General features: G+C 41.6%; 2 protein-coding genes across 3 annotated transcripts in view; one reads left to right on the top strand and one right to left on the bottom strand.

Annotated features, from left to right (window-relative positions):
• TARS3 (threonyl-tRNA synthetase 3) overlaps nt 1–10,174 on the bottom strand; it is a 73,070-nt gene extending 62,896 nt beyond the window's left edge. Inside the window, exon 1 of one of the 2 annotated variants that reach the window (XR_014815556.1) lies at nt 10,052–10,174. The gene's annotated coding sequence lies outside the window, so the exon portion shown is untranslated. The remainder of the gene's footprint in view (nt 1–10,051) is intronic. The other variant, XM_084976556.1, reaches the window with a different exon arrangement.
• The window catches only part of LOC100739120 (uncharacterized), a 44,331-nt gene continuing 29,578 nt past the window's right edge, over nt 10,050–24,802 (top strand). Inside the window, exons 1-2 of the mRNA XM_084976776.1 lie at nt 10,050–10,183; nt 15,108–15,235. Coding sequence (XP_084832902.1) covers nt 10,100–10,183; nt 15,108–15,235 — 212 coding nt within the window. The 5' untranslated portion in view covers nt 10,050–10,099. The remainder of the gene's footprint in view (nt 10,184–15,107; nt 15,236–24,802) is intronic.

The following is a 24,802-nucleotide window of genomic DNA, read 5'->3' as shown; positions in this document are numbered from 1 at the left end:
CTAGAATACTCTATCCAGCAAGAATATCATTTAAAATAGAAGGGGAAATAAATAATTTTTCCGGGAGTTCCCGTCGTGACTCAGTGGTTCATGAATCTGACTGGGAACCATGAGGTTGTGGGTTTGATCCCTGGCCTTGCTCAGTGGGTTAAGGATCAGACGTTGCTGTGAGCTGTGGTGTAAGTCTCAGAAGCAGTTCAGATCCTACATTGCTGTGGCTGTGGCATAGGTCAGCAGTTGTAGCTCTGATCTGACCCCTAGCCTGGGAACCTCCATATGCCACAGGTGCAGCCCTAAAAAGCAAATAAATAAATAAATAATCTATGGAATACATTTAAATCAGTGATCAGAGGAAAATCTATAACTCTAACACCTATATCAATAAAAATAAAAGAAATAAATTCTCAAAATTTAAAAAATATAGAAAAATGACAACAAAATTTAGCAAAAGGAATCACATGAAAGGAAATAATAAGGATACAAGCAGAAATTAACGTGAGAGAGAACCGAAAAATCTTTTTTTTTTTTTTTTTTTTTTTTTTTGTCTTTTTGCCATTTCTTGGGCCGCTCCTGCAGCATATGGAGGTTCCCAGGCTAGGGGTTGAATCGGAGCTGTAGCCACCAGCCTATGCCAGGGCCACAGCAACTCGGGATCTGAGCCGTGTCTGCAATCTACACCACAGCTCACGGCAACGCCGGATCCTTTAACCCACTGAGCAAGGCCAGGGACCGATTGAACCTGCAACCTCATGGTTCTTAGTCGGATTCATTAACCACTGCGCCACGATGGGAACTCCAGAACTGAAAAATCTTAATTCAAATTACCCAATCAGGAGATCACGTCGTGGAGCAATGGAAACAATCCGACTAGGAACCATGAGGTTGCGGGTTCAATCCCTGGCCTTGCTCAGTGAGTTGGGGATTCGGCATTGCTGTGAGCTGTGGTGTAAGTCACAGACGCAGCTCGGATCTGGCATTGCTGTGCCTGTGGCGTAGGCCGGCAGCTGTAACTCCAGTTGGACTCCTAGCCTGGGAACTTCCATATGCTGAGGGTTGACCCTAAAAAGCAAACAAAATGAAACAAAATAAATCAAAATCCTGACTCAGAAACATAAACAAAACAGACAAACCATTTACTTCTACAATCATTATAAAAGAAAACAAGCACAAATATGCAGAATAAGAATACTGAGGAAATAACTATTGATACAGAAGAAATTTAATGAAGTACAAGCAACTACTTTACACACCCCTACAAATAAATTCAAAAACTGAAAAGAAGTGATAATTTCTTAAGGCAAATTAAATTTACCCTAGCAGAAATAGAAACTTTGACACTTTAATTTCCATAGAGGAAGTAAAGTTATACCAAATAATTATCTTGGAGTTCCCATTGTGGTGCACTGGAAACGAATCCAACTAGGAACCATGAGATTTCGGGTTCAATCCCTGGCCTTGCTCAGTGGGTTGGGGATCTGGCATTGCCGTGAGCTGTGGTGTAGGTCGCAGATGCAGCTCAGATCTGCTATTGCTGTGGCTCTGGTATAGGCCGGTGGCTACAGCTCCGATTAGACCCCTAGCCTGGGAACCTCCATATGCTGCTGGTGCAGCACTAAAAAGGACAAAAGACAAAAAGTAAATAAATAAAAATAAATAATTATCTCACAAGAAGCACCAGGCCCAGATGGTGCCTTCCATTACAGAATTCAATCAAATCTTTGCAGAGAAAGAGTTCCTGCTGTGGGGCACTGGGATATTCGGCATCTTGGGAGTGCTGGGATAAAGGTTCAATCCCCCATCTGGCACAGTGGGTTAAGGATCCGGCATTGCCACTGCTGTAGCTTAGGTCACAACTGCAGCTCAGATCTGATCCCTGGCTCAGGAACTCCATATGCCGTGGGGTGGCCCAAAAAAAAAAATCTTTGGAGAGAAAATTGCACCAATGCTAGTAAATTGTTTCAGAACAAGGAAAATATTTAAACTTTTAGTGACAAGTGATACCTGAGTCTGATAAAGATAGCACTATAAAAGAAAATTAAAAATTCACATTGCTTATGAATATTGATGCAAAAATCTTAAACTATTAATCAAATTGAACAGAAATTCCACACTATATAAAGAAAAGAGTATCCGGAGTTCCCGTCGTGGCGCAGTGGTTAACGAATCCGACTAGGAACCATGAGGTTGCGGGTTCAGTCCCTGCCCTTGCTCAGTGGGGTAACAATCCGGCGTTGCCGTGAGCTGTGGTGTAGGTTGCAGACGCGGCTCGGATCCTGCGTTGCTGTGGCTCTGGCGTAGGCCGGTGGCTACAGCTCCGATTCAACCCCTAGCCTGGGAGCCTCCATGTGCCGAGGGAGCGGCCCAGGAAATAGCAACAACAACGACAACAACAACAAAAAGACAAAAGACAAAACAAAGAAAAGAGTATCCTATGATCAAGTGGCTTTTATAACAGGACCACAAAGGATGCTTTGATATTAGGTTTTACATGAATATAATTCATCATATTAGGAACTCCCATAGATGCTAGGAAAGATTTTGACAAAACGAAACAGCTTTTTCTTTTCCTAATAAAATCTCTTAAAAAAACAGGGTTGGCATATATATGTTAACATATATATATACATGCTCCAATAATAAAACCACTGTTTTACTTAATGAGAAGGCTCTAGAAGCCTTTGCCCTGAGGTCAGAAACAGACAGGGATGTCCATGAACTCTACTACCATTTAACACTATTAGAGAGGTATTAGGTTAATGGGATTTGACTAGAGAAAATAATATAATAATAATAATATTATCTTGAAAACTCTAGATTAAAAAAATGATAAAACTGGCACAAAATGAAATAATTAATCAAGATATCAGGATATAAAATTAAAATGCAAAACCCAATAGTATTCATATGAATGAGTAATAACTTGTTAGAAGATGTAGTGACTTGGAGAATCCCATATATAGTAAGAATAAAAAAGATAAAAGAGTAGAAATGAGCCAGCAAGAAATATTCATAACGCTTATGAAGAAAAAATTAAAATGCTTCTGAAAGTCACAGAAATAGATTTGAATTGATGATAAAAGTCGTGTTTTTGGTTAGAATAATATTGCCACATGTCCCAACCCCTTAGTGTACCTAGAAATTTAGTGGGATCCCAATAAAAATTCCATTGAGCCTTTCTATGAAACTAGAAAAGTTGATCTTAAAGTTCACATGGAAAATTAAACACATAATAATAGCTAGAAAAACACTGAAAAAAAAAAGAGCTATAAGGCTAACCCTACTAGATACTAAGACATGTCAAAGGCTCTATAATTAAGAATATGGGCAATATCATTTGATATCACATATGCGGAATCTAAAATATGACACAAACGAATATAATTTACAAAACAGAAATAGACTCACAGACCTAGAAAAGAAACTCATGGTTCCCAAAGGGGAAAAGAGGGGAAGGGATAAATTAGGAGTTTGGGATTAACAGATACAAACCACTATGTATAATATATATAACCAACAAGGACCTACCATGTAGCACAGGGAACTATTGTCAATATCTTGTAATAACCTATAGTGGAAGAGAATCTGGAAAAGGATATATATATCATTTTGCTGTACAGCTGAAACATTGTAAATCAACTCTACTTCAATTAAAAAAAGAATATGCAACTGGAAAATGAATAGGCAGACATATCTACAAATAGAACAGAAATTTCAAAATAGAACAGAAAAATCAAAAATCTAGTAGATGATCTAGATTGAATCTCAAGTAACTAGGAAAATGCAGTCTTTTTTTTTTTTTAATGGTGTGAGGATTTTAATAAACAGTAGAAGGAGAATTCAATGACCATTAGGAAAAAAGTTGAAGTTAACCATTCCTTACATCAGGCACAAGAATGAACTGAAGATGAGCGAACAATCTAAGTGTAAAAATAGAAACTATACAAATACTGGAAGAAAATAGAGGTGAATTCTTCAACTTTGGTATAAGTAAAGGCATCCTAAACTATGACTCAACACCTAGAGGCAAATCAATGAACAAGGATGGATATATTTCACTACTTAAAAAATTTAAACATTCACATGGGAAAAGTCACTATCAGCAAGTCAAGAAACATGACAAATTGGGAAAAAAATATTTTCAATGTACACCACAGATAAAGGACTAATTTCCCAAATAATGACTATTTTAAAAATTGAGAACAAAAAACATCCAAAATCCCATAGAGAAATACACAATTTACAAAAAGAAATAGTAAATGACACTTAAACATGTTAAAGATGTTTTTGGGGTTTGTTTTGTTTTGTTTTTAGAACTGCACCTGCAACATATGGAAGTCCCCAGGCTAGGGGTTGAATCAGAGCTGCAGCTGCCAGCCTACACCACAGCCACAGCAACACAGATCCAAGCTGTATCTGAAACCTATGCCGCAGCTTCTGGTAACACTAGATCCTTAACCCACTGAGCAAGGCCAGGGATCAAAGCCACATCCTCACAGAGATAACGTTTTGTTCTTAACCCACTGAGCCACAACAGGAACTCCTCAGCAAAGGAGTTCTGAAACAAATTTTGGTGTGTAATAAGATGGAATAAATGAGTAGCTGTGTTGATGTTATTGAGAACTACAATTCTTATTGTAGAAGAAAGATATGAATACAGAATATGAGAAGTCAGGAAACAACCCTATGAAAATAGACTGGAATTGGAGAGATCAGTATGAACTCATTAAATGTGTGAATATGCTTGTTTGTGTGCACATGTACTTAACACTGATGCACATATGTGTATGTGCATATGTGTATGTATACATCCATGCATATTTTTCCTCAATCTGTATGCTGACGGGGTCAAGAAGCAAATATACCCAGCAGCAATGAACACACCTAGTGTCAAGGTTTTGATCGCTGATGTCATTGCTCACTAAAGGAACCAGGGTTCCTGGAGAAGGGGCTGATTCCAGGGCTGGAGCATGTAGGTTGAAGATAAACCTGGAGCACGTTGTTCTGCTGGAAAGTAAAGTAGTGCTCACCACCACCTCCAAAATGATAGGAACTTGCCACAAGAATATGGGAACCAGCTTGGAGGGGCTCCCACTGGCCACACCTGGGACCATTTGAGTATCAAAAACAATTAAGTACAGAGTGTGTGATAAACCACTGAAAAATAGAGGAATTCCTACTGATAATGTTAGGTAGGATAGTTTAGGGACTTTGATGCAGGTAATTCAAAATAGGCCATTTATTGTTACCAAAAAACAGGAGGCCTGTGAACAAACAATGAAGACACCTGCAGATACCAGAGGAATGCTCTTTGGAGTACCTCCCTATAACCTTTTTTCTATGCAAATAAGGAGTCCTGTCCGGAACCAATCAGAGGATCCAAATGCCCCCCCCCCCCATACAGAGATCAAAACAACATTCAGCCCTTGTGCATGCAGGGCTGGGGGGGAGCATGTAATTAGGGGGCATGGGGCAAGAGAATAGGGGGTCCTCAAACAGGTCCATGATACAGGAATATAAGTAAAGATCCAGTTGCAGCCAGCACCAGCCCCTACCTAGGGCGACCTGCTCTCTCTGAGGGCTTAAATAAGACTTGCTGTACACTGCGACTTAACTCTTGATTTCAACCTCTGAGGTAACTGGCAGGAGCGTTTTTTCTCTTGGGGAGATGGACCAGAATGGCTCATTAAAAGAGCCCAGGTCAGGAGTTCTTGCTGTGGCTCAGCGGAAATGAGTCTGACTAGCATCCATGAGGACGCAGGTTGCATCCTTGACCTTGCTCAACGGGTTAAGGATCTGATGTTGCCATGAGCTGTGGTGAATGGTCACAGATTCAGTTAGGATCCCATATTACTGTTGCTGTGGTGTAGGCCAGCAATTCGACCCCTAACCTAGGAACCTCCATATGTCACAGGTGCAGCTCCAAAAAGACCAAAAAAAAAAAAAAAAAAAAAAAAAGAAGAGCCCAGGTCAGAACTGTTACACTGAGGTGTCGGTTCAAGGGGAAATTTCCTTCCACCCAGAACTGTTCTTGTCCTGAGCTGATTGCTCCTGCCTTGAGAGACCACCTGCCTCCATCCTTTTGAGATGAGGGCCACTGCCTCTATCCCAGTGCAGCTACTGCACTTCTTGGCCTGCACCTCCAAATCCTTGTTGTGTGTAGGCAAGGACCGGGAGAGATAGCGCAGAGCAGCCGAACCTGAATGGGAAATACAGAGGTAAATGTGGAATTGAAAAATCATCTCTTTGCCACCATCACTGTAAAGATGGAAAGAGGCAAGAGCAATCTTGGGAGCACTTTGGTGATGCAGCAGGATACTTTTATGGTTGTAAAGTGTCTCCCTATAGACTGTTGATTAGTTGCAATGGAGGGGGGGGAAGTAATCATAGGGTTAAGAAATCACACAATACCTTGACTGAGGGGGAGGCAGCAAACTTAACATCACCTATGAGTAACAGATGGACATCCTGTACCCCCAGTGCATACCTCCAGTGTAATTACAAGGAGACATCATATAAACACAAAATGAGGGACATAGTATTAACAAAATTGTAATGATGGGGGAGAAGGAACTGTTTTCTTTAAAAATGTAATATCATGAAAGCCAAAGTCTGTAGAAATGTTCCAGCTTAAAGGGCATGGAAAAAGCCATGGCAAGTAAATGTGACGCCTGACTCCCAAGTTGCTCCTGGGGGGTAGACATCTATAAAGGACATTATTAGATCGGCCAGACAGAACTGCAATAGGAATGGAATATTAAATAACAAGATTAACATGAATTTATGAAGTTGATAATTGTTCTAAGGTTATATAAGAGATTATCTCCATTCTTAGTAAAAACAAGCTGAAGAATTTAGGGGTAAAGTGTCATGATGTATATAATTTATATTCAAATAGTTCAGAAAAATATTATAGCAGGAGAGAGAACAAATGGTAGAGCAAATGTAATGAAAATTGCTAACAACCTCAAATGTGAGGCTTCTGATAATTAATACAAGTTCTGAAAACATCTTTCAGATGATAACCCTCCCCTGGGTAAAGCCCTCAGGAACTTTCTACTGCAAACAGAGGAAAATCCAAATTTCTTATCAGAACATAGAAGGTTGGCGAGACTGAGCTCCTGACAGCCTTTCCAACATGGCCCTGATCCCACACCCTCCGAGCCCACATGCCAGTTCACGCAGCCATCAGATGCCCAGATGTTGTCCCCTCTCCGCTGCTCTGGGGTATCACACACTCTGAGTTCCTGCCAGGTCATTGTTTCTGTCCACTCTTAACACCTGACTTCTTTTCATCCTGGAAGTATTGGCTTATGTGCCACCTTTCCACTCTATGTAAGATATCTCTGAGCATCTTTTCCAGCTATATTGTAATTATTTTATTCATTTGTTATCTGACTTTTTTCTCTCCCAACCTGTACCTTTTCTCTGGGTAGGGAAGTTGTCTGTCTTCTCACCATTATTTTATATCAGGCGCCAGCCCTACGTAGGCATCCAAATAAAGAGAATCTTAGAGTAAAAATGGCCTGTGACATTTGGAGGCAGTAAAATAATCAGTGGGTGCCAGATATTAGAGGGGAGGGAGGGATGACTAGGGGCAATGCAGAGGAGTCTTAGGGCAGTGAACTATTCTGTGTGCTGCTGTAAGGATAAACACATATATTATACATTTGTCCAGACCCATAGAATGTAAAGCACCAAAGGCGAACCCTCATATGAACTTTGGACTCTGGGTGATTAGCCTTATCAAAGTAGTTTCGTAACTGTAACAAACATTCCACTCGGGTGGGGGATGTTAATAATGTGAGTGTGAGGGGGTGGAGAGATACATGGGAACTCACTGTCCTTTCTGTTCCACGTTGCTGTGAACTTAAAACTGCTCTCAAAATACAGAGCTGTTAAAAAGAAAAAGAAATAGCTTGAGAGACTAAAAAATACCACAAGATGGCACTAATTCCCTTAGAAGTTTCAATATGGGGCACATGACCTTCCTTGCCGGTGCTGAAGAAAGTGGTGGGGTTCTGTGATTTCCCGGCCAGTTCTTACGAGACTCAAAGTGCTTCATCATATTGTTTGTAGCTCAGCCCCAGCTTTGTACTTTCCATGGATGTTTTGTTTCTATTTTATTTTTTAAATGATTTTTATTTTTTTCCATTATATTTGGTTTACAGTGTTCTGTCAATTTTCTACTATACAGCAAAGTGACCCAGTCATACATACACACATATATATAAACATTCTTTTTCTCACATTATCCTCCATCATGTTCCATCGCAAGTGACAAGATATAGTTCCTAGCGCTACAGAGCAAGATCTCTTGGCTTATCCATTCCAAATGCAATAGTTTGCATCTATTAACCCCAGATTCCCAGTCCATCCCACTCCCTCCTCCTTCCCCTTGGCAACTACAAGCCTGTCCTTCCATGGATATTTTGAAATGTCCAGTTTATCCTTATTCAGGCAGGGTGAGGCAAACAGATAAGCAGCCCACTGCCACTGAAAAGATAGTCTGTTACTCATAGTTGCTAAGAGGAGGGTTTGTTCTAACCAGGCAGGACCATACAGGGTAAGCACCAGGGGACCCATGAGGAACCAGGAAAAGCAGGAGGAAGATGTGTAAGAATCTTTATTGCAGTTTCTGCAGGAAGAGCTGGGGTGAGGCAGGGTAAGCAGGCTTCGGATGGGCTAATCTGAATACTTTCAGTGGGCTGTGGGGCATAGGGGCTGTCCCTAGTTTTCCAATACTTGGCCCTGTAGTGATGAAAGCAGGTGGAGAATAGCTCCATGTGTAAGGGCTTCATAAAGGTGTTTGGGGGTTTGGGCTCTGGATTGGTCAGCTTGCTTATGAAAGGCATGCTTGCAGGTGAGTCCTTTGCTATCTCTAAGAATTGGCCAGCCCTCAAGGGGCAATCTCTTCAGAGTCAGCAAGGCCACAAGATGTTGAAACATCAGAAACACGTGGTTAATACAAAGGAGTATGATGACATAAGATTATTTTCTCAAGGTCACATGTAAGAACAGAAGCAAAGCCAGGAAGAGTCTTTTCTTGCGGCACTACCACTAAACCACCCCAAGGGAGTTTGGATTTCTGACAAAACTTCCACACAGAAAACTATCTAATGGATTCTATAAATGGAACTGGAAAGAATATAATAATAATACCAGATCTTTTCATCAATTTACTAACTGGAAAAAAAAATTGGGCATCATTAAATCATTTCGCTGCACCTGCAAATTATTTTAGTTTTAGAAAGAAGACACAATGATGTGAGTGGGAAGAGGGCCCCAAGGCCACACTTCCCTCACAGGGGACGAGGGAGAGAGGCCAGAGGAGAACTGGCCCCTGCAGACCCTGCCAGGGAGTGGTTTTGGGGTGAATCAGGGCCTGGGGGCTCCAGGCAGGTGCAGCAATCATATTACCTCTGAACAACCTGCAGTGTGGCATGGCCTGTGCAGAAGCCTCCCCTGAACTAGCAATAATGCCTTCTTATAATCTGACTCTGTTAAGTGGACACCAGAGTTGGATCAGAGGACAGAGGTCACATGGGATTGAATCATTTAACCAAGTGATAATACCGAAAGGCCTGAATTTCTAAAAGAAGTGGAACCATGCTGCTAAAGAATGGCAGCCAGCAGAGAGTTTAGGAAAACCCAAATGCCCTAGGCAACTTCCGGCTTTGGCTAAATTCCTCCCTTGTCTGCAGCCAGGCTGCTGTCAGGCGAGGTCCAATCCCAAACCACCGTAGAGAGAAGTCCAGGCAGAGATGAGTAGTTGAGCCCACTGAGCCCAGGCACAGCTTTCCATTGTCACCAGACCTTTCAGTATAGACCTTGAGCCTGTTATGTCTAAGTTGTTGAAAATAATCATTTGGGGGAATGCAGGGGGATACCTGGGGAAGTGCTCGCTGGGGACCAGGGGAGGAATTCTGGGAAGCAGCAAGGCTGTGTCTCCTTCATTTTTCCAAGTTCATCACTGCAAGGGGCTAATTGGCTCCGCGCAATCCCCTTACCGCCACCACTGCAGGGTTAATCTTAGGCCCCTCTCCCCACAGACCTGCAATGGTTCCAGATTGCGGCGGGATGAGTCTGCAGGCAGGGGCCCATGAGCGGCAGCCGGTGCCCACGGAGGCCCGCTGTGGAGCAGGTCTACTCAAGAGGGAGGCGTGGCCCGGGCTCCAGCCGCCAGGTACTGAGACCAAGCCAGGGGCGGGGCCGGGGGCGGGGGCGGGGGCGGGAGTGGGGGTGGGGTCGGCCTTGGTTCTACGACTGAGAGCGACTACACAGAAAACAGAGGCTGGCAGAGCCGTTATAAAGAGAGGATGCAGAGGAACTTGGCCGGGAGCTGGGTGCTCCCACGCTGGGTGTAGACAGCAGGAGTACAACCAGCTCCTCTCTTGGGATGGTGCTGAGAAGAGGGTGCAGTTCTCTTTCCGGAAGCTGTGCTCCAGGGGGCCAGAGGCTTTCTGTGCTTTTTGCTCTCATCTGGAGGAATTCTGCCCTTACCTGCTCACTTGCTTTTTTCTTTATTTCTAAAGTAAGAACAGACTTTGCTATGTTAAGTGGAAAGCTTCATGACGGTTTCCTGGAAATATCAGGCACCACAGCCAGGGTACTTAATCATGAGCTTCTACGCAACCCTGATTTTTATTTTAATAAAAATAACCAATATGTCTCTCTAAAATCTCATGTTACTGAAGTAAAGATCCGTGATACCACATAAAACCCTCCACAACCTCTGATACAGCCTGGGGGTGATTTCAGTTGTCTGATGGAACGATTTGTACCTTTCTGGTTTTAATGAGTTTTAATTGCTGGTTAAGTTTCTGGTTTTAATTGCAAGGCATAAAGTGTTAATAGATTAAGGTCCTGCTAATAGAAGTTTGCCTGAGGTTTCATTCTACAGGTGGAGACACAAAAATTGCCATGGTTCCTCAAAATGTAAGAGTTACCATATGATCCAGGATTCTATTTATTGGTATACTCCCAGGAGAAATGAAAATATATGTCCATGGGAGGTGGGGGGGGGGGGGAACTGTGTGAGAATGTTCACAGAAGCGTTATTCATGCTAGCCAAAAAGTAATGACCCAAATGTCCATCAAGTGATGAGTGGATAAACAAAATGTGACATATCCACAGTGGAATAGTACTCTGTAATAAAAAGTCATGGAGGCCTGAAACATGCTGCAACGTGCATGAACCTTGAAAACTATGTTAAAAGAAATAAGCTGATTACAAAATGCCACATACTGTGTGATTCTACTCATATGAAATGTCCAGAATAGGAGTTCCCATCATGGCTGAGTGGAAATGAATCTGACTAGTATCCATGAGGACACAGGTTCGATCCCTGGCCTCACTCAGTGGGTTAAGGATCTGGCATTGACATGAGCTGTTGTGTAGGTCGCAGATGCGGCTTGTGTAGGTAGGCACCTGTAGCTCTGATTCAACCCCTAGCCTGTGAACCTCCATATACTGCAGGTGTGGCCCTAAAGAAACAAAAAAAAAAAAAAAAAGAGAGAAAGAGAGAAAAATACATGCTCTTTAATAATGGGCAAAAGATGAAAAAAAGAAAAAAGAAATGTCCAGAATAGATACAGAATAGATAAATCCACAGAGACAGATTTGTGGTTCCCAGGGACTAGAAGCAAGGGAAATGGGAATGATTGCTCTTGGATACAGTGTTTCTTTGGGTGGTGATGAAAATGTTCTGAAATTAGGTAGTGGTGATAAATTGAGTACATCCATGATATACTAAAAAAAAAAAAAACTGGATTGTATTACTTTAAAAGGAGGAATTTTATTGTATGTATGTTATATCTTTGAAAAGTTGTTATTTCCAACAATTAGCATGGAAGTCATTCTCTTCTGCTAGCCTTCCAAAGAGAGCCTTATAATTATTCCAATTTCTGCCTCCTTCCTTCTAAAGAGAAAGGGTTTGGGTCAGTCAATATTAATATATTAAAGGAACGAAGAGTGAGGGAAGGGAGGGAAATGTGAGAGAGAAAAGCAGCACAGAACAGGACAGACAAGGTAGGTTTGGGAAAAGTGATGACAGCAGTTGTAGGACTGGGGCAGTTGTAGGACTGTGGGAACAGAGGCAAAAGAAGGGGATCCCTATATATGATGCTGTGGCCTAGGAACGTGGGTGCCACTGATCTGAGAATTACAGAAAAGGATTTTGAAATGTTTGGTTATTGTTCTTCATTTGCCTGAAACTTAAGAATCCCAGCTTTACAACAGTAACATGTATTTTGAGATTTGTCTCAGTGGAAGAATGATCCTTGGTTTTTAAGGCTGTTGTGGGAGTTCCTGCTGTGACACAACAGGACTGACTGTGTCTTGGGAGCACTGGGACACAGGTTCTACCCCTGGCCCAGCACAGGGGTTTAAGTATCCCAAGTTCCCACAACTTTGGTGGCAACTGAGGCTCGGATCTGATCCCTAGCCAGGGATTTCCATGTGCCTCAGGGCCGGGGGGCGGGGGGGGGAGCAAAAAAAAAGTTATTGTGAATTATATTACTGTAAACTCTCCCATACGTACCACAGCTCCCATAATATTCTGTGAAATGGTCAATCTTTACTTATACATTATTTTAGGCTATGATGTAATATAAATATTTATACATATTTCAGGTTGTAAATATATATATGTTACGTATATACACACGAAAATTTATCAGAGAAGTATTTTTCCATCCATTCATTTATTAATTCAGTACAACTCTATAGAGTACTATGGTAAACAAGAACAATACAGTTCTTTATTTTTTATTGTCAAGACCTTTATTGCTATTAAACATCTGTCATACATTAAAAAAACTTTGATAAATACTTTTTACAATCTAACTTAAAATGTTGGTAAGTCAAAAATAGCCTGAATATCTATTATAGTAGTTATTTAACTTTTTAGGCAAGGGTCAATTACAGAGTGACTTATTTGTTGCTTAATGTTTTTCTTGTAAAGAAATAACCTTGGCTGAAAAGGAAGAGGGAGAGGGAATAGGATCAAGTGGAGTATTAGTTGTACCTTTAACATTTTAATTATTTTAAAAATTCTCTTATATGAAAATATAACACTTGTTGAACATAGAGTTGGAAATATGGATATTCTATTTCTTATATTATTATCTATACTTTTCTGCATGTTTGAACATGTTCCTCAGTAAAAATAAAAATAGAAACATTTGATTTGTAAAAGAAATAATCTGATTGTAGTGGTGGTTACACAAATCTGTAGAACTATGCAACAACCACCAAAAAACCCCACAAACACTAAATTTTGTCAGTGATTCCCTAGGAAATTCCTGGCTATTCTGGGTTCACTTCCTTCCAGCATCCAGGGGTCCACCTGTGCCCCATGGGACTCACCCTCTGTGGGTGCCTGGAGGGGGCTGCTTTATGATGAGTTATCATGACATCTCCATTCAGAAGGAAACCCATCTCCTCTCACTGTGCAGGGTGTTGAATCAGCTTGCTGCTCTTACACTACAAACAGGGCCGGCTGCCATTACCAGAAATATGGACTGTTAAAAAAATGCATATTATTAAACCATGCTAGAAAGGCTCCAATTTAGTAGTTATGCTCTGGAGCATCTGTGAAAGCAAAATGATCTAATCAGTATAAAGGTAGAGGCCAAAAGTTACTCTATTTCAACCAGTATCACCAGCCAGTGAGATCCTGGGGCCCAGGAACACTATAGGGTCTTTTATGTCCCCATTTTAATGTTGTTTATGGACAGCACTAGTTGTTATAACAGGTCATTTGTGCCAAGAGAGATGAGAAGAATATCCAACATCCCTAACTGTGGGGGAGAAGTCCCTGCACCAGGGCAAGAAGCCTATCCCTATGGCAGTTCCAACCCCTTAGGGTGGCCGTGGCATTTCTCCTCTTCCCACCCTTGTTCTCTTGGGAGGAGAGGCAAGATCCAGTGCTGTAAGGACCATGTACATGTGAGCATACGAGTAACATGCAGAGAGCCAGCCTCTCCCTCATTCTATCTCTTGAGTGAGCTCTTCCATGGTGCTGAGACTCCAAGTGAGCGCGTGGATCATGATGTGTCTGCACCTGGCAGGTTCAGGACCCAGCACTGGGTACACACCCTGGGAGGATGGGGGCTGGAGCAGGAGGATGGCAACAAAGGAGGTGTATGTGAGAGCAAGGGTCGGTGTAGGCAGGCAAGCAGAGAGGTTGTTGGGTGGGCCTTGGATGCAGAAGGGGCCCCATGGAAGGTTTTGAATCGGCTGTCATCAGCACTTTGCCAGGGAAGATGGCCTCTTGTGACAGATGGGATGTGGGATGAAGAGGCTCACAGGGAACAAAGCCTCAGATGTCTTGAATTGGGTGTGAGATGAAGATGCTGCCCCAAGCTAAGGTGGAAATCATGGTCAGGTCCCTGATGGGAAGAAAATGAGCTTTACTGGTGAACCTCCCTCTGACTCTGCCTCTCAAACCCAAGCTGAGGCCAAGCCATGTGTGTCCTGGGGCAGCAGCTTGGAAGAAGCCACATTTGAAAGGTATTCTGTACACACTACTGTATATAAAATAGATAATCAAGGACCTATGTATAGCACAGGAAACTCTACCCAATATTCTATAATAAACTACATGAGGAAAGAATCTGAAAAGAAACAAATATATGTACATGTATAACTGAATCACTTTGCTGCACACCTGAAATTAACACAACATTGTAAATCAACTATACCTCCCTATAAAATAAAAATTAAAAGAAAAGAAAGAGATTCTGGTTCCTCCTTTTCCTTCTTCCCTGTTTCCATGGAACCCATTTTTACATGTTACAAGGAGTGCGAATATTTACTCCAAAGCCATGTACCCAAAAAATACCAACATTTGCTTTTGAAAAATGGCCCCTCTCTTCCTAGCCCAAGAAGCAATTATTTATATCGAATGACTTTTAATGATCCAATTTTCAATGAACTAATGGATATTTGTTTAGAAAGATGTGAACTCAATGATTATTTGTCCTTTTATGTACTATTGAAACAGCCACATCTCCAGCACAGATGGCTTTAGAGAAAGGAAGGAAAGCAGCGACAAGTGGATGAGCATCTTGCCAAAACTGTGATTCCTGTTTATGTTACAATGCAGAGCAAACCCGCGGGATCCTGCAAGAGGCATCAGCTGCAGAGGAAAATGCAAGGGTTGGAACTCAGCCTGAACCTAACAGTTGTCCTTGAGACTGAGGATCAAGAACAAAGTCTTCAATTATTTAACAGGTATGTTCACAGTCTCAATGCGTTTGCATCCTTTCCAAAATCCTATCTTTTTCCTTTTCATTTTCTTTTCCCTGTGTAGCTCTCATTTCACCCTGACCCCTGGCCATTTACAATCATTTTGCTGATGCCCATATTTTCAAGGACGTGCCCAGAACACATGTAGCTTCTTGGGTTTTTCCAAGGCATACAAAGAACGACTCTTGGAGAGCACATGCTATCACAGGCTGTTGATGCCATTGAAACCTGCTCCTGAATGTCCTCAGTTTTTGTTCTTTGCCAGAGCCCCAGATTCTGCACTTTTGGAGCATCCAGATAACTCTGCATCTCAGTGGTAAAATTCTCAAATCTGAATGGAAGTTGAGAATTGTGCAGTGATCCCGTAAAATGTGTTCTAATATTCCCCCCGCCAAACCCTGAATATTCAGCTTTTTATGTGACATTCTGTAAGTGTTCAAATATGAGTGGCCTTTGTCTGCTTTTCCAGCTCACAGATTATATGTATTATGGGCTAGAATGAAACCTGAATTGTGCTCAGTCTCTGAGGCTGTTTCTTGCAGGTACAGATTCCAGTGGGAAGGATTTAAATAAATCGAGAACTAAAAGCAACTCTCGAAATGGTTCCTACTCCATTCAAAGACCACCCCTCTCCAAAAGGCCTGAAAATTGTAAACCATCGATTTTCTTTGCTTATGGCTTGCTTATCAATAACTACGTTATGATAATTAGTAGGTATTGTAGGGGAAGTGCACAAGCCAACATTTGCTGTGTTTAATTAGCATATATAATCAATTTTGCCATTCATTGGGCTTTTTAACTTATGTACTTGGGACCCCATTATCATCATCTATTCACTTGGAAAGTATACATCCTGCTTTTGATCCTCTCTCTCTGGCTGTGTGGACAACCCTTGTAGGCTTTGGGCAAAGCTCTCAGGGGTCCCTGAGCCTGACCTAGGTGGGCATGGGTTCTCTGCGATGAGAGCTCCTCCCACAGGGTGAGCGCCCTCTGTGGATAGCAAAATGTCCTCCCAGCCTTGTTCTGCAGGCGGAAGGCTGGCCCCCAGGAATCCCAATCCTCTCAGTACAGGCTCCAGATTGACAGGTGCCATCAGGGTTTGTCAAAGAGATGATTTCTGTTTTTCTTCTCTGTTTACTTCTTTTTTTTATTGAAGTATAATTGATTTACAATGTTGTGGTAATTTATGCTATAACACCAAAGTGACTCAGTTATAAGTATACACACATCCTTTCTCTCCCAGATTATTTTCCCATACAGATTATCACAGAATATTGGGTAGAGTTCCCTGTGCTGTACATCACGTTCCCATTGGCCAGTCATTTCATATACCACAGTGTATATATGCAAGTCCCAGAGCCCCTATCCATCCCTCCCTCTACCTATGCCCTTTGGTAACCATAAGTTTGTTCTCAAATTCTCTGAGTCTGTTTCTGTTCTGCAAATAAGTTCATTTGTATCTTTTTTTTAGATTCCACATAAAAGTGATACCATATGATATTTGTCTTTTTCTTTCTTACTTCACTTAGTATGATGATCTCTAGATCCATCCATGTTGCTGCAAATGGCATTATTTTTTTTCTTTTTTATGGCTGAGTAATATCCTATTGTATAAATATACCACATCTTTATCCATTCCTCTGTTGATGGACACTTAGGCTGCTTCCATATCTTGGCTATTGTTTTCAACAGTGCTTCAGTGAACATTGGGGTGTATGTATCTTTTGAATTATGGTTTTCTCTGGATATGTGCCGAAGAGTGGGATTGCTGGATCATATGGTAATTCTACTTTTAGTTTTTTGAGGAACATCCATACTATTTTCCATAGTGGTTGTACCAATTTACATTCCCACTAGCAGTATAAGAAGTGTCCCTTTTCTCCACACCCTCTCCAGCATTTATTGATTGTATACTTTTTGATGATGGCCATTCTGACTGAGGCAAGGTGATACCTCGTTGTAGTTCTGACTTGCATTTTTTTTAATAATTAGTGATGTTGAGCATCTTTTTGTGTGCTTTATGGCCATAACTATGTCTTCTTTGGAGAAATGTCTATTTAAATCTTTTGCCCAATTTTTGATTGGGTTGTTTGGTTTTTTTTAATATTGAGCTTCATGAGTTGTTTGTATATTTTAGAGATTAATCCCTTGTCAGTCACTTCATTTGTAAAGATTTTCTCCCATTCTCTGGGTTGTCTTTTCATTTTGTTTATGGTTTCCTTTGCTGTGCAAAAACTTTAAGTTGAATTAAGTCCCATTTGTTTATTTTTGTTTTTATTTTCATTACTCTAGGAGGTAGATCTGGAAAGATATTTCTGCTATTTATGTGAGAGTGTTCTGCCTTTGTTTTCCTCTGAGAGTTTTATGGTATCCAGACTTATATTAAGGTCTTTAATCCATTTAGTGTTTATTTTTGTGTAGGGGGTTAGAGTGTTCAAATTTCATTCTTTCACATGTAGCTGTCCAGTTTTCTCAGCCCCACTTATTGAAGATACTTTCTTTTCTCCATTATATATTCTTGCATCCTTTGTCATGGATTAGTTGACTATAGGTGGGTGGGTTTATTTCTGGGCTTTCTATCCTGTTTCATTGATCTATATGTCTGGTTTTGTGCCTGTATCATACTGTTTTGATGACTGTAGCTTTGTAGTATAGTCTGAAGTCAGGGAACTTGATTCCTCCATATCTGTTTTTCTTTCTCAGGATTGCTTTGGCTATTCAGGATCTTTTGTGTTTCCATACAAATTTTAAAAAATTTTTTTGTTCTAGGAGTTCCTGTTGTGCTGCAGCAGAAAAAAATCTGACTAATATCCATGAGAATGTGGATTCAATCCCTGGCCTTGCTTAGTGGGTTAAGGATCCAGCATTGCTGTGAGCTGGGTGTAGGTGGAAGATGCAGCTACGATTCAACCCCTAGCCAGGGAACCTCCATATGCCTCGGGTGTGGCCCTATAAAAAAAAAAAATCGTTCTAGCTCTGTGAAAAATGCCATTGGTAATTTGATATAGATTGCATCGAATCTGTAGATTGCCTTGGATAGTATAGTCACTTTGACAATGTTGAGTCTTCCAGTCCAAGAACATGGTATATCTTTCCATCTGTTTGTGTCATCTTCAATTTCTTTCAACAGTGTCTTATAGTTTTCCCTGTCTACTTCTTGTTTTCTGTAAGGAGAGAGGATATACACACACACACACACACACACACACACACACACACACAAACACATCTATGGAGAAAGAAAGAGAAATTTATTTTAAGGAATTGGCTAATGCATTTGTGGGAGCTGCTAAGTCCAAAATCCATAAGGCAAGCTCCAGCTGGGTGAGAATTCAGGTCAGACTTACTGAGTCTTGAGTCTGCATTCCACAGAGTGGCAGGCTGGAAACTCTGTTGGTTTCTATGTTTCAGTCTTATGGAGAATTCCTTCTATTTTCAGAAATCTTTATCTTAATTCTTTATTCAAGTAATTGTGTGAGGCCCACCCACATTAGGAAGGGTAATCTGCTTTAGTCAAAATCTCCTGATTTAGATGTTAATTGCAGCTAAAAATAATTCCTCACAGCCACATCTAGACTGGTGTTTGATCAAATATTCGGCACCGTGGCCTCGACAGACTCACACATAAAAATAAACGTCGCAAGTATTATGTAGCCCTGGGCAAGCTTTCAGCCTCTTTTCCCCTGGGTTACTCATGGAAAATGAAGATAATGAATAGTAGCTGTCTCATAAACTTGTTGGAGTAGGGGGAGAAGGAGTTATAAATGCACAAAAAAAAAAAATGTGTAAATCAGCTTCCCCTGATTCACTCTTCCCTCTTTTTGCCCAAACTACTCTGTGCATGGCATCTAGTTGGCACTCAGCTCATGCCAAGACTCAGAAGCCTACTCACTGCATCCTGTACTCAGCTCCTCTTTACAGTTAAGGCAATAGTCCAACATCTACTCTGTGTGTCTAACCATGCATACCAGGCCTGCGGCCACTCTGCGCTTTATGTCCCCTGTGCCTGGCCCCATACCACCCCAGGGGGGACCTAAGGCCCATATGCTGACCTAAAAAGAGCAGCAGATCATCCTGGTTTTGACTTTCTGTCCTGTGTCTAAACAGTGTCCGATGATTACTTCTTGAGCTCTTCCACCTTCCCCTTTCCTTCTTGCTTGTCCTCTTTTTCTTTTTTGGCCCCCTCCCCAGGAATAACATAAGGCTGGAAAGACTAGTCCTCAGGTTGTGACTTTATGTCAGAGGCCAAAAGAGTGGGAACTCTGGGCTCCCAAGCAGCCACTTGCTATAGCTTGGTTTCTTTGAGTTTCTAAGGCTTTGGGTTTTCTTGATTCCTTGGGGCAGGGCGGGGGCAGGAAAATGACACCTTCTTTTTCTCCTCCATTCTGTGAGGATACAGGTGCATGTGGGGTAAGCTGTGCCCTCATGTGGTCTAGGAGTAGGACACCATCTCCCCCTGCCCCCAGCTTCAGGCCCTTCTGAGGTTACGGCTTAGCTAGTGACATTTAGCCATCTCCCAGGTTGGCTGCAGCCAATCCCACCTGCATCTCTCGGTTGGCCCATCTCTCCGTAGCCATGACCTCTGCTCTTACCAGCCTCCCTGACCATTCTTCCCTTTCTGCTCATGTTTATCTTCTTTCTGATCTCACCACCCTTTCCCAGCCTGAAATTCTAAGCAGGATACCTCAGCCCTGCTGGGGAACATGTGGAAAACCTCCCCTGCTGGGCCATCACTGGACCTTCTGCCTGTGTTGGTTTAGCATCATATCATCAGTCCTTCTGGGTTCGCTGTTCATCATTAACAGTTTCTTCAGACTTCCCTGCAAACCCCCAACTGTATCTAGCCAAGACTTAAAAAGTTAAAATTGCCCCACATGTTGAATAAATTTTAGAACATTAGTTAGGTCTGTTAGGTTATCCTACAGCGTGCCTAACCTAAATCTTATTTGGGTTATAAAACAACGTGTAACAGGTAGATTTTTCTGCATCAGCGAAACACCTGTCTAAAGAAATCATTAATCAGCTCATGCTTACGTTGCATGGAGTCCTGTGAAAAACACACTTCATTAGGTTATTTTATCACACTAGTAATGGCAATAGGTATTGTTAAGTACCTGTGTGGCCAGCTCCTAAATATGCCTCTTGAAAAGAGCAATAATGTGATAATGCCCCTCCCCCCAAATTTATATCTGGTTTCTGTGAGTTAATGAATAATTTAGAGATGCACTATGTGATTTTTATTAGGAGATGGGGAAAGTGTCTTTACTGACCAGTTTGCCACATTAGCAGCAAAATCAAGGTGGAGTCTACCAACTGTTAGAAGATGTTTCACCTGCACATATGTCTGTCACACAGCTGTCATTGTGAGGGTCCTGCTCTGTGCTCCATGGGGTCACCAGGCTCCCCTCATTCTTGAGCTCACTGTTGGCAGAGAAAGCAGGCTGGAGCGAGGCCCTCAAAGTGGCTCCCCCACTGCACTCATCACTGGGACCTGACTTCAGAAGAAGCACCATGCGTGCTTTGTGAGGTTTCTCTCTCCTTTCCTTCGTGGGCCAGAGAGGGGGACCAACAGGAACACAGCAAGCATGTGCATTTCTCCTTTTTCTCTTTATTCAGCTTTCTAAAAAGGAACATTCCTTGCTCCCAGAAGCACACACTGAAGGAGAATAAATCAGAAGAGAGGGAAAGGCCTAATTTTAAGCCTCATCAGGGATAACCTCAATTATTAAGAGCAGAGAATAAATCAGAGATGTCCCTCCTACCGGCACACAATGTGAATTCACCAAGGCAACAGTATCCTGCACCAATGTGAAGCCTTCAACAGACACCCAGTCAGTAGCCCAGACACAGCTGTCTGCATCCAGGCAAGGCTGCAGGAGGCAGGGAGAAGCCCAGTTCATGTTGTGTTTCTGTTTACAAATATTAAATGTATCAAAACAGCCAATGAGGGACAAACAGAAAGAAATGCTGGTTGTTATTTATACTTAAATCTTTCACTTAAGAAGGATGACCCTGGCACCTGGTCATAATTCTTGGATGGGTCTGGATGCTTCCACGGAGTACTGAGAACATTTTCACCACACCCACGGCCCCCACGGTTCACAAGCTGTTTCTGCACTCTGTCTTAACTCCTCTCTTCTTCCCACAAAGTGTGATTATCTCTGGGTTGCAGGCTTAGAAACTGAGGCTCACAGCTAAAGGAATTTGCCCCGGGCCACATGTTCTGTGCCCTTTCCAGGGCCCCATAGCCTCCAAGAACCTGGAGGGTGTGTGTGCAAGTTGCAAACCCAAGGACATGGCCAGGCTGGTTCTTAACACTCATAGAGATGGGAGGAAGCCATGGGTCTCTCGCCCACCAGGCCTCCACTGGTGATTGGGAACAGCCAAACTGTCAGCTTGACTCAGGCCACTGGGCTTGGTCACAGTGGCCATCACCTGTGTGGGGTCCAGGCTTTTTGGTTGATTAAAACCTTGGAATCTTACTGCAAAATGTCCTCCACAGTCCAGCAGACCTGACCAGCCAGATGGGACCCTTCCCTCCATTTCCACACACTCTGGCCGCCCCTATTTTTGTGTTTTTTGGAATAGATTTGTTGTTTCCCCTGTTTGTTCCTCCTCCTAACCCTCATACCTCCCCCCACCCCGACACACACTCATACCACCACCACCCCCACACACATGGAAGGAACCTTTTAAATCCATCTCTTCATTCTCAGAGTCCAGCACAGCCTGGGACGAGCTGGTGGCTTGGCCTAATTTGAGTGGAGAAGAAAGCTTGACAGTCTAGTTATTTTTTGTTTTCTCCCAAAAGAATGCAGGCTCTGTGACATTGTAACTTAGTAGGAACAAATCCCAGCTATCTCCCGAGTATCTCGAGCAATGCCTGGAGCATAGTAGGTGCTCAATAAATACTTGTTATAATAAATAAATAATAAAAATATTGAATAGAATTTAATAAAATGCATCAACATACAACATCCCTGCTGATGGTAGAGATCAAGGTTAGCCCAGTATGGCAGTGGACCAAATCCAACCCGCATCCTGTTTTGTAAATAAAACTTTATTGGATCTCAGGCACACCTGTTCACTTACATATAGTTTGTGCTGCCACCAAAGTTGAGTAGCTGTGAGGGAAACTGTAGTTTCTCACAGTCAGTAAGTCATATCACCATCTGGCGTAAATCAAATTGCCATAATACTCATGAAGGTTTTCTTTCATTTGTTAATTCAGTAAGCAAAATAGAATAGGCACACTGTAGATTTTAAAAATAATTTCAGGGAGTTCCCGTTGTGGCACAGTGGAAATGAATCCGACTAGGAACCATGAGGTTGCGGGTCCTATCCCTGGCCTCGTTCAGTGGTGTAAGGATCTGGCATTGCCATGAGCTGTGGTGTAGGTGGCAGAGGCAGCTCAGATCTGGCGTTGCTGTGGCTGTGGTGTAGGCCAGCAGCTATAGTTCAGGTTAGACCCCCTAGCCTGGGAACCTCCATATGCCATGGGTGTGGCCCTAAAAAAACAAAAAGACAAGAATGAATGAATGAATGAATTAATTAATTAAAATAAAATAAAAATAATTTCAGGCCTAGTTATTGACATTTTTTCTTTAGACCCTTTATTGAGAATGACATCTAATAGATTAGATTAGGTTTACCCAGGCCAAACAAGTCAATGTCTCTTTTATAAAACAATAGTTGACACAAGAGAAGAATGATATTCATATTGAATCTTGTCTATGTTTAAACTAGAGCTGTAATTCTAAAAATGTGCTTATAATTACAAATATTGGTAAACTAAGTGTAAGTGCCTTGTTATATCTAAATTTGATCTAAAAGTGTCCAAATTACCCATTATGCTCTCAACTATGCCCTCAAGTTGTCATAGGAGCAACTGTCCTTTAAAAAAATTTTTTTCACCTTCCATAAATCTCATTAAATAAAGACAATTGTGTTCCAAAACACCTGCCACGTCAAAAACATTTGATTTTCAGATTGCACTTACTTGAAAAATGGATAAACTACAATTGCTCAGAGTAAGGAAAAAACAAAGCAGTATTCAGTATTCCATGGTATAACCCCAAAAATATTGCAGTATTTATTGTGAAAAAAGTAATCATAGTACTTGTTCAATATTTTATTAAAAAATTTATTGAGAATCCATATTGGACATATCTAAGACCTAGAAACATTTTAAAATTTCATGTTATAGCATATAAGCTACTACTACTTTGCTTACCTTATCTATATTAACTCACTTCATCTTATTAAATGAATTTTAAATAGAAGATACCTTTCTCCTTTCACCTTTTTAATGGTTTACAGTCACTATTGTGTGTGATCAACTGGATTTGCCAGTTTCAGGCTAAGATGAGCCCCAGCCCTCATTTAACACTAGGATGGAAGTAAGTCACCACTAGATGGCAATATGAGGCAGTGATTAAATTCCACCTGGTTTAACCTGTGTTGACAGTGATTTTTTTCTTCAAGCAATTAATCATTCAATATATTTTTTCCATTCCCGTTAATACTACCTACTCCTCTCCTAACTTTAATTTGCTAAATTACTGTATTATGCAGGAACAATGGCCTCTGAATCATAATGAAATCTCTTACGTAAAGTTCTTTAGGTTAAATTAAATGTGGGCTTCCGAGAAGTGATATTCTCTTATTTTCTTTCACGATTAACTTCAAGCAAAACAATATCATAAAGGAATGTGAACAATACTTTTCATTACCAACTAGGCAATTAAAAGAAAAGACAAAGAAGCATTAACAAAAAAAAATTCACCATTCTTCATGGTAGCCGTAGTTGACAGCTAAAGCTTTTGTTTATTTTCATTGCTAAGTCTTGCATGGAAAGAATGTTTTTGGTAGATAGGGTGATACTGTCTTTATCAGTGTGGTTCAAGCAACCAGGCTCTGGTTAATACACTGTTTAATCAAAGCAGTGTGTCTCAGTGTGGACATTAGTAACAGGCTCTCTGATCCGGAGAATACAGCGGTTTCTCTCTAGAGAGCTTTTATCTTTTGTTCTTGGCTGGAAGTGCCTAGGCCAGGCATCAAACCTGGGTCACAGCAATGACAACACTAGATCCTTAACTCACTGAGCCACCAGGGAACTCCCCAGAGAGCTTTTGAAGGCAACTTCACTTTGGGCTGCTAAATGTTTCCATTTTTCATTGGAAATCTTTTTTTTTTTTTTTTGTCTTTTTAGAGCCGTGACCATGGCACATGGAGATTCCCAGTCTAGGGGTCTAATTGGAGTTACAGCTGCCAGGCTACGTCAGAGCCACAGAGCCAGATTCAAACCACATCTGCAACCCACACCACAGCTCACGGCAACACTGGATCCTTACCCACTGAGCAAGGCCAGGGATCAAACCCACAAACTCATGGTTCCTAGTTGGATTTGTTTCCCCTGTGCCATGAAAGGAACGTCCGGAAAAAAAAATTTTTATACAAGTTCTGCATTGCATTCTGGTGTTGATCTGTAATGGATACATATAGTTCCTTTCTCGTTTGTGATCATCTGGTAAGAATGATGACCTTTTCCAA

This window comes from Sus scrofa, chromosome 1 (assembly GCF_054392235.1).
Source record: "Sus scrofa isolate SSC_HxYL_T2T_F1_AM1 chromosome 1, Sscrofa_HxYL_maternal_Yorkshire_Landrace_v2.0, whole genome shotgun sequence".
NCBI classification, from domain to species: Eukaryota; Metazoa; Chordata; class Mammalia; order Artiodactyla; family Suidae; genus Sus; species Sus scrofa.
The sequence above is the reverse complement of the archived record's forward strand: the minus strand, read 5'-3'. Positions and strand labels throughout refer to the sequence as shown.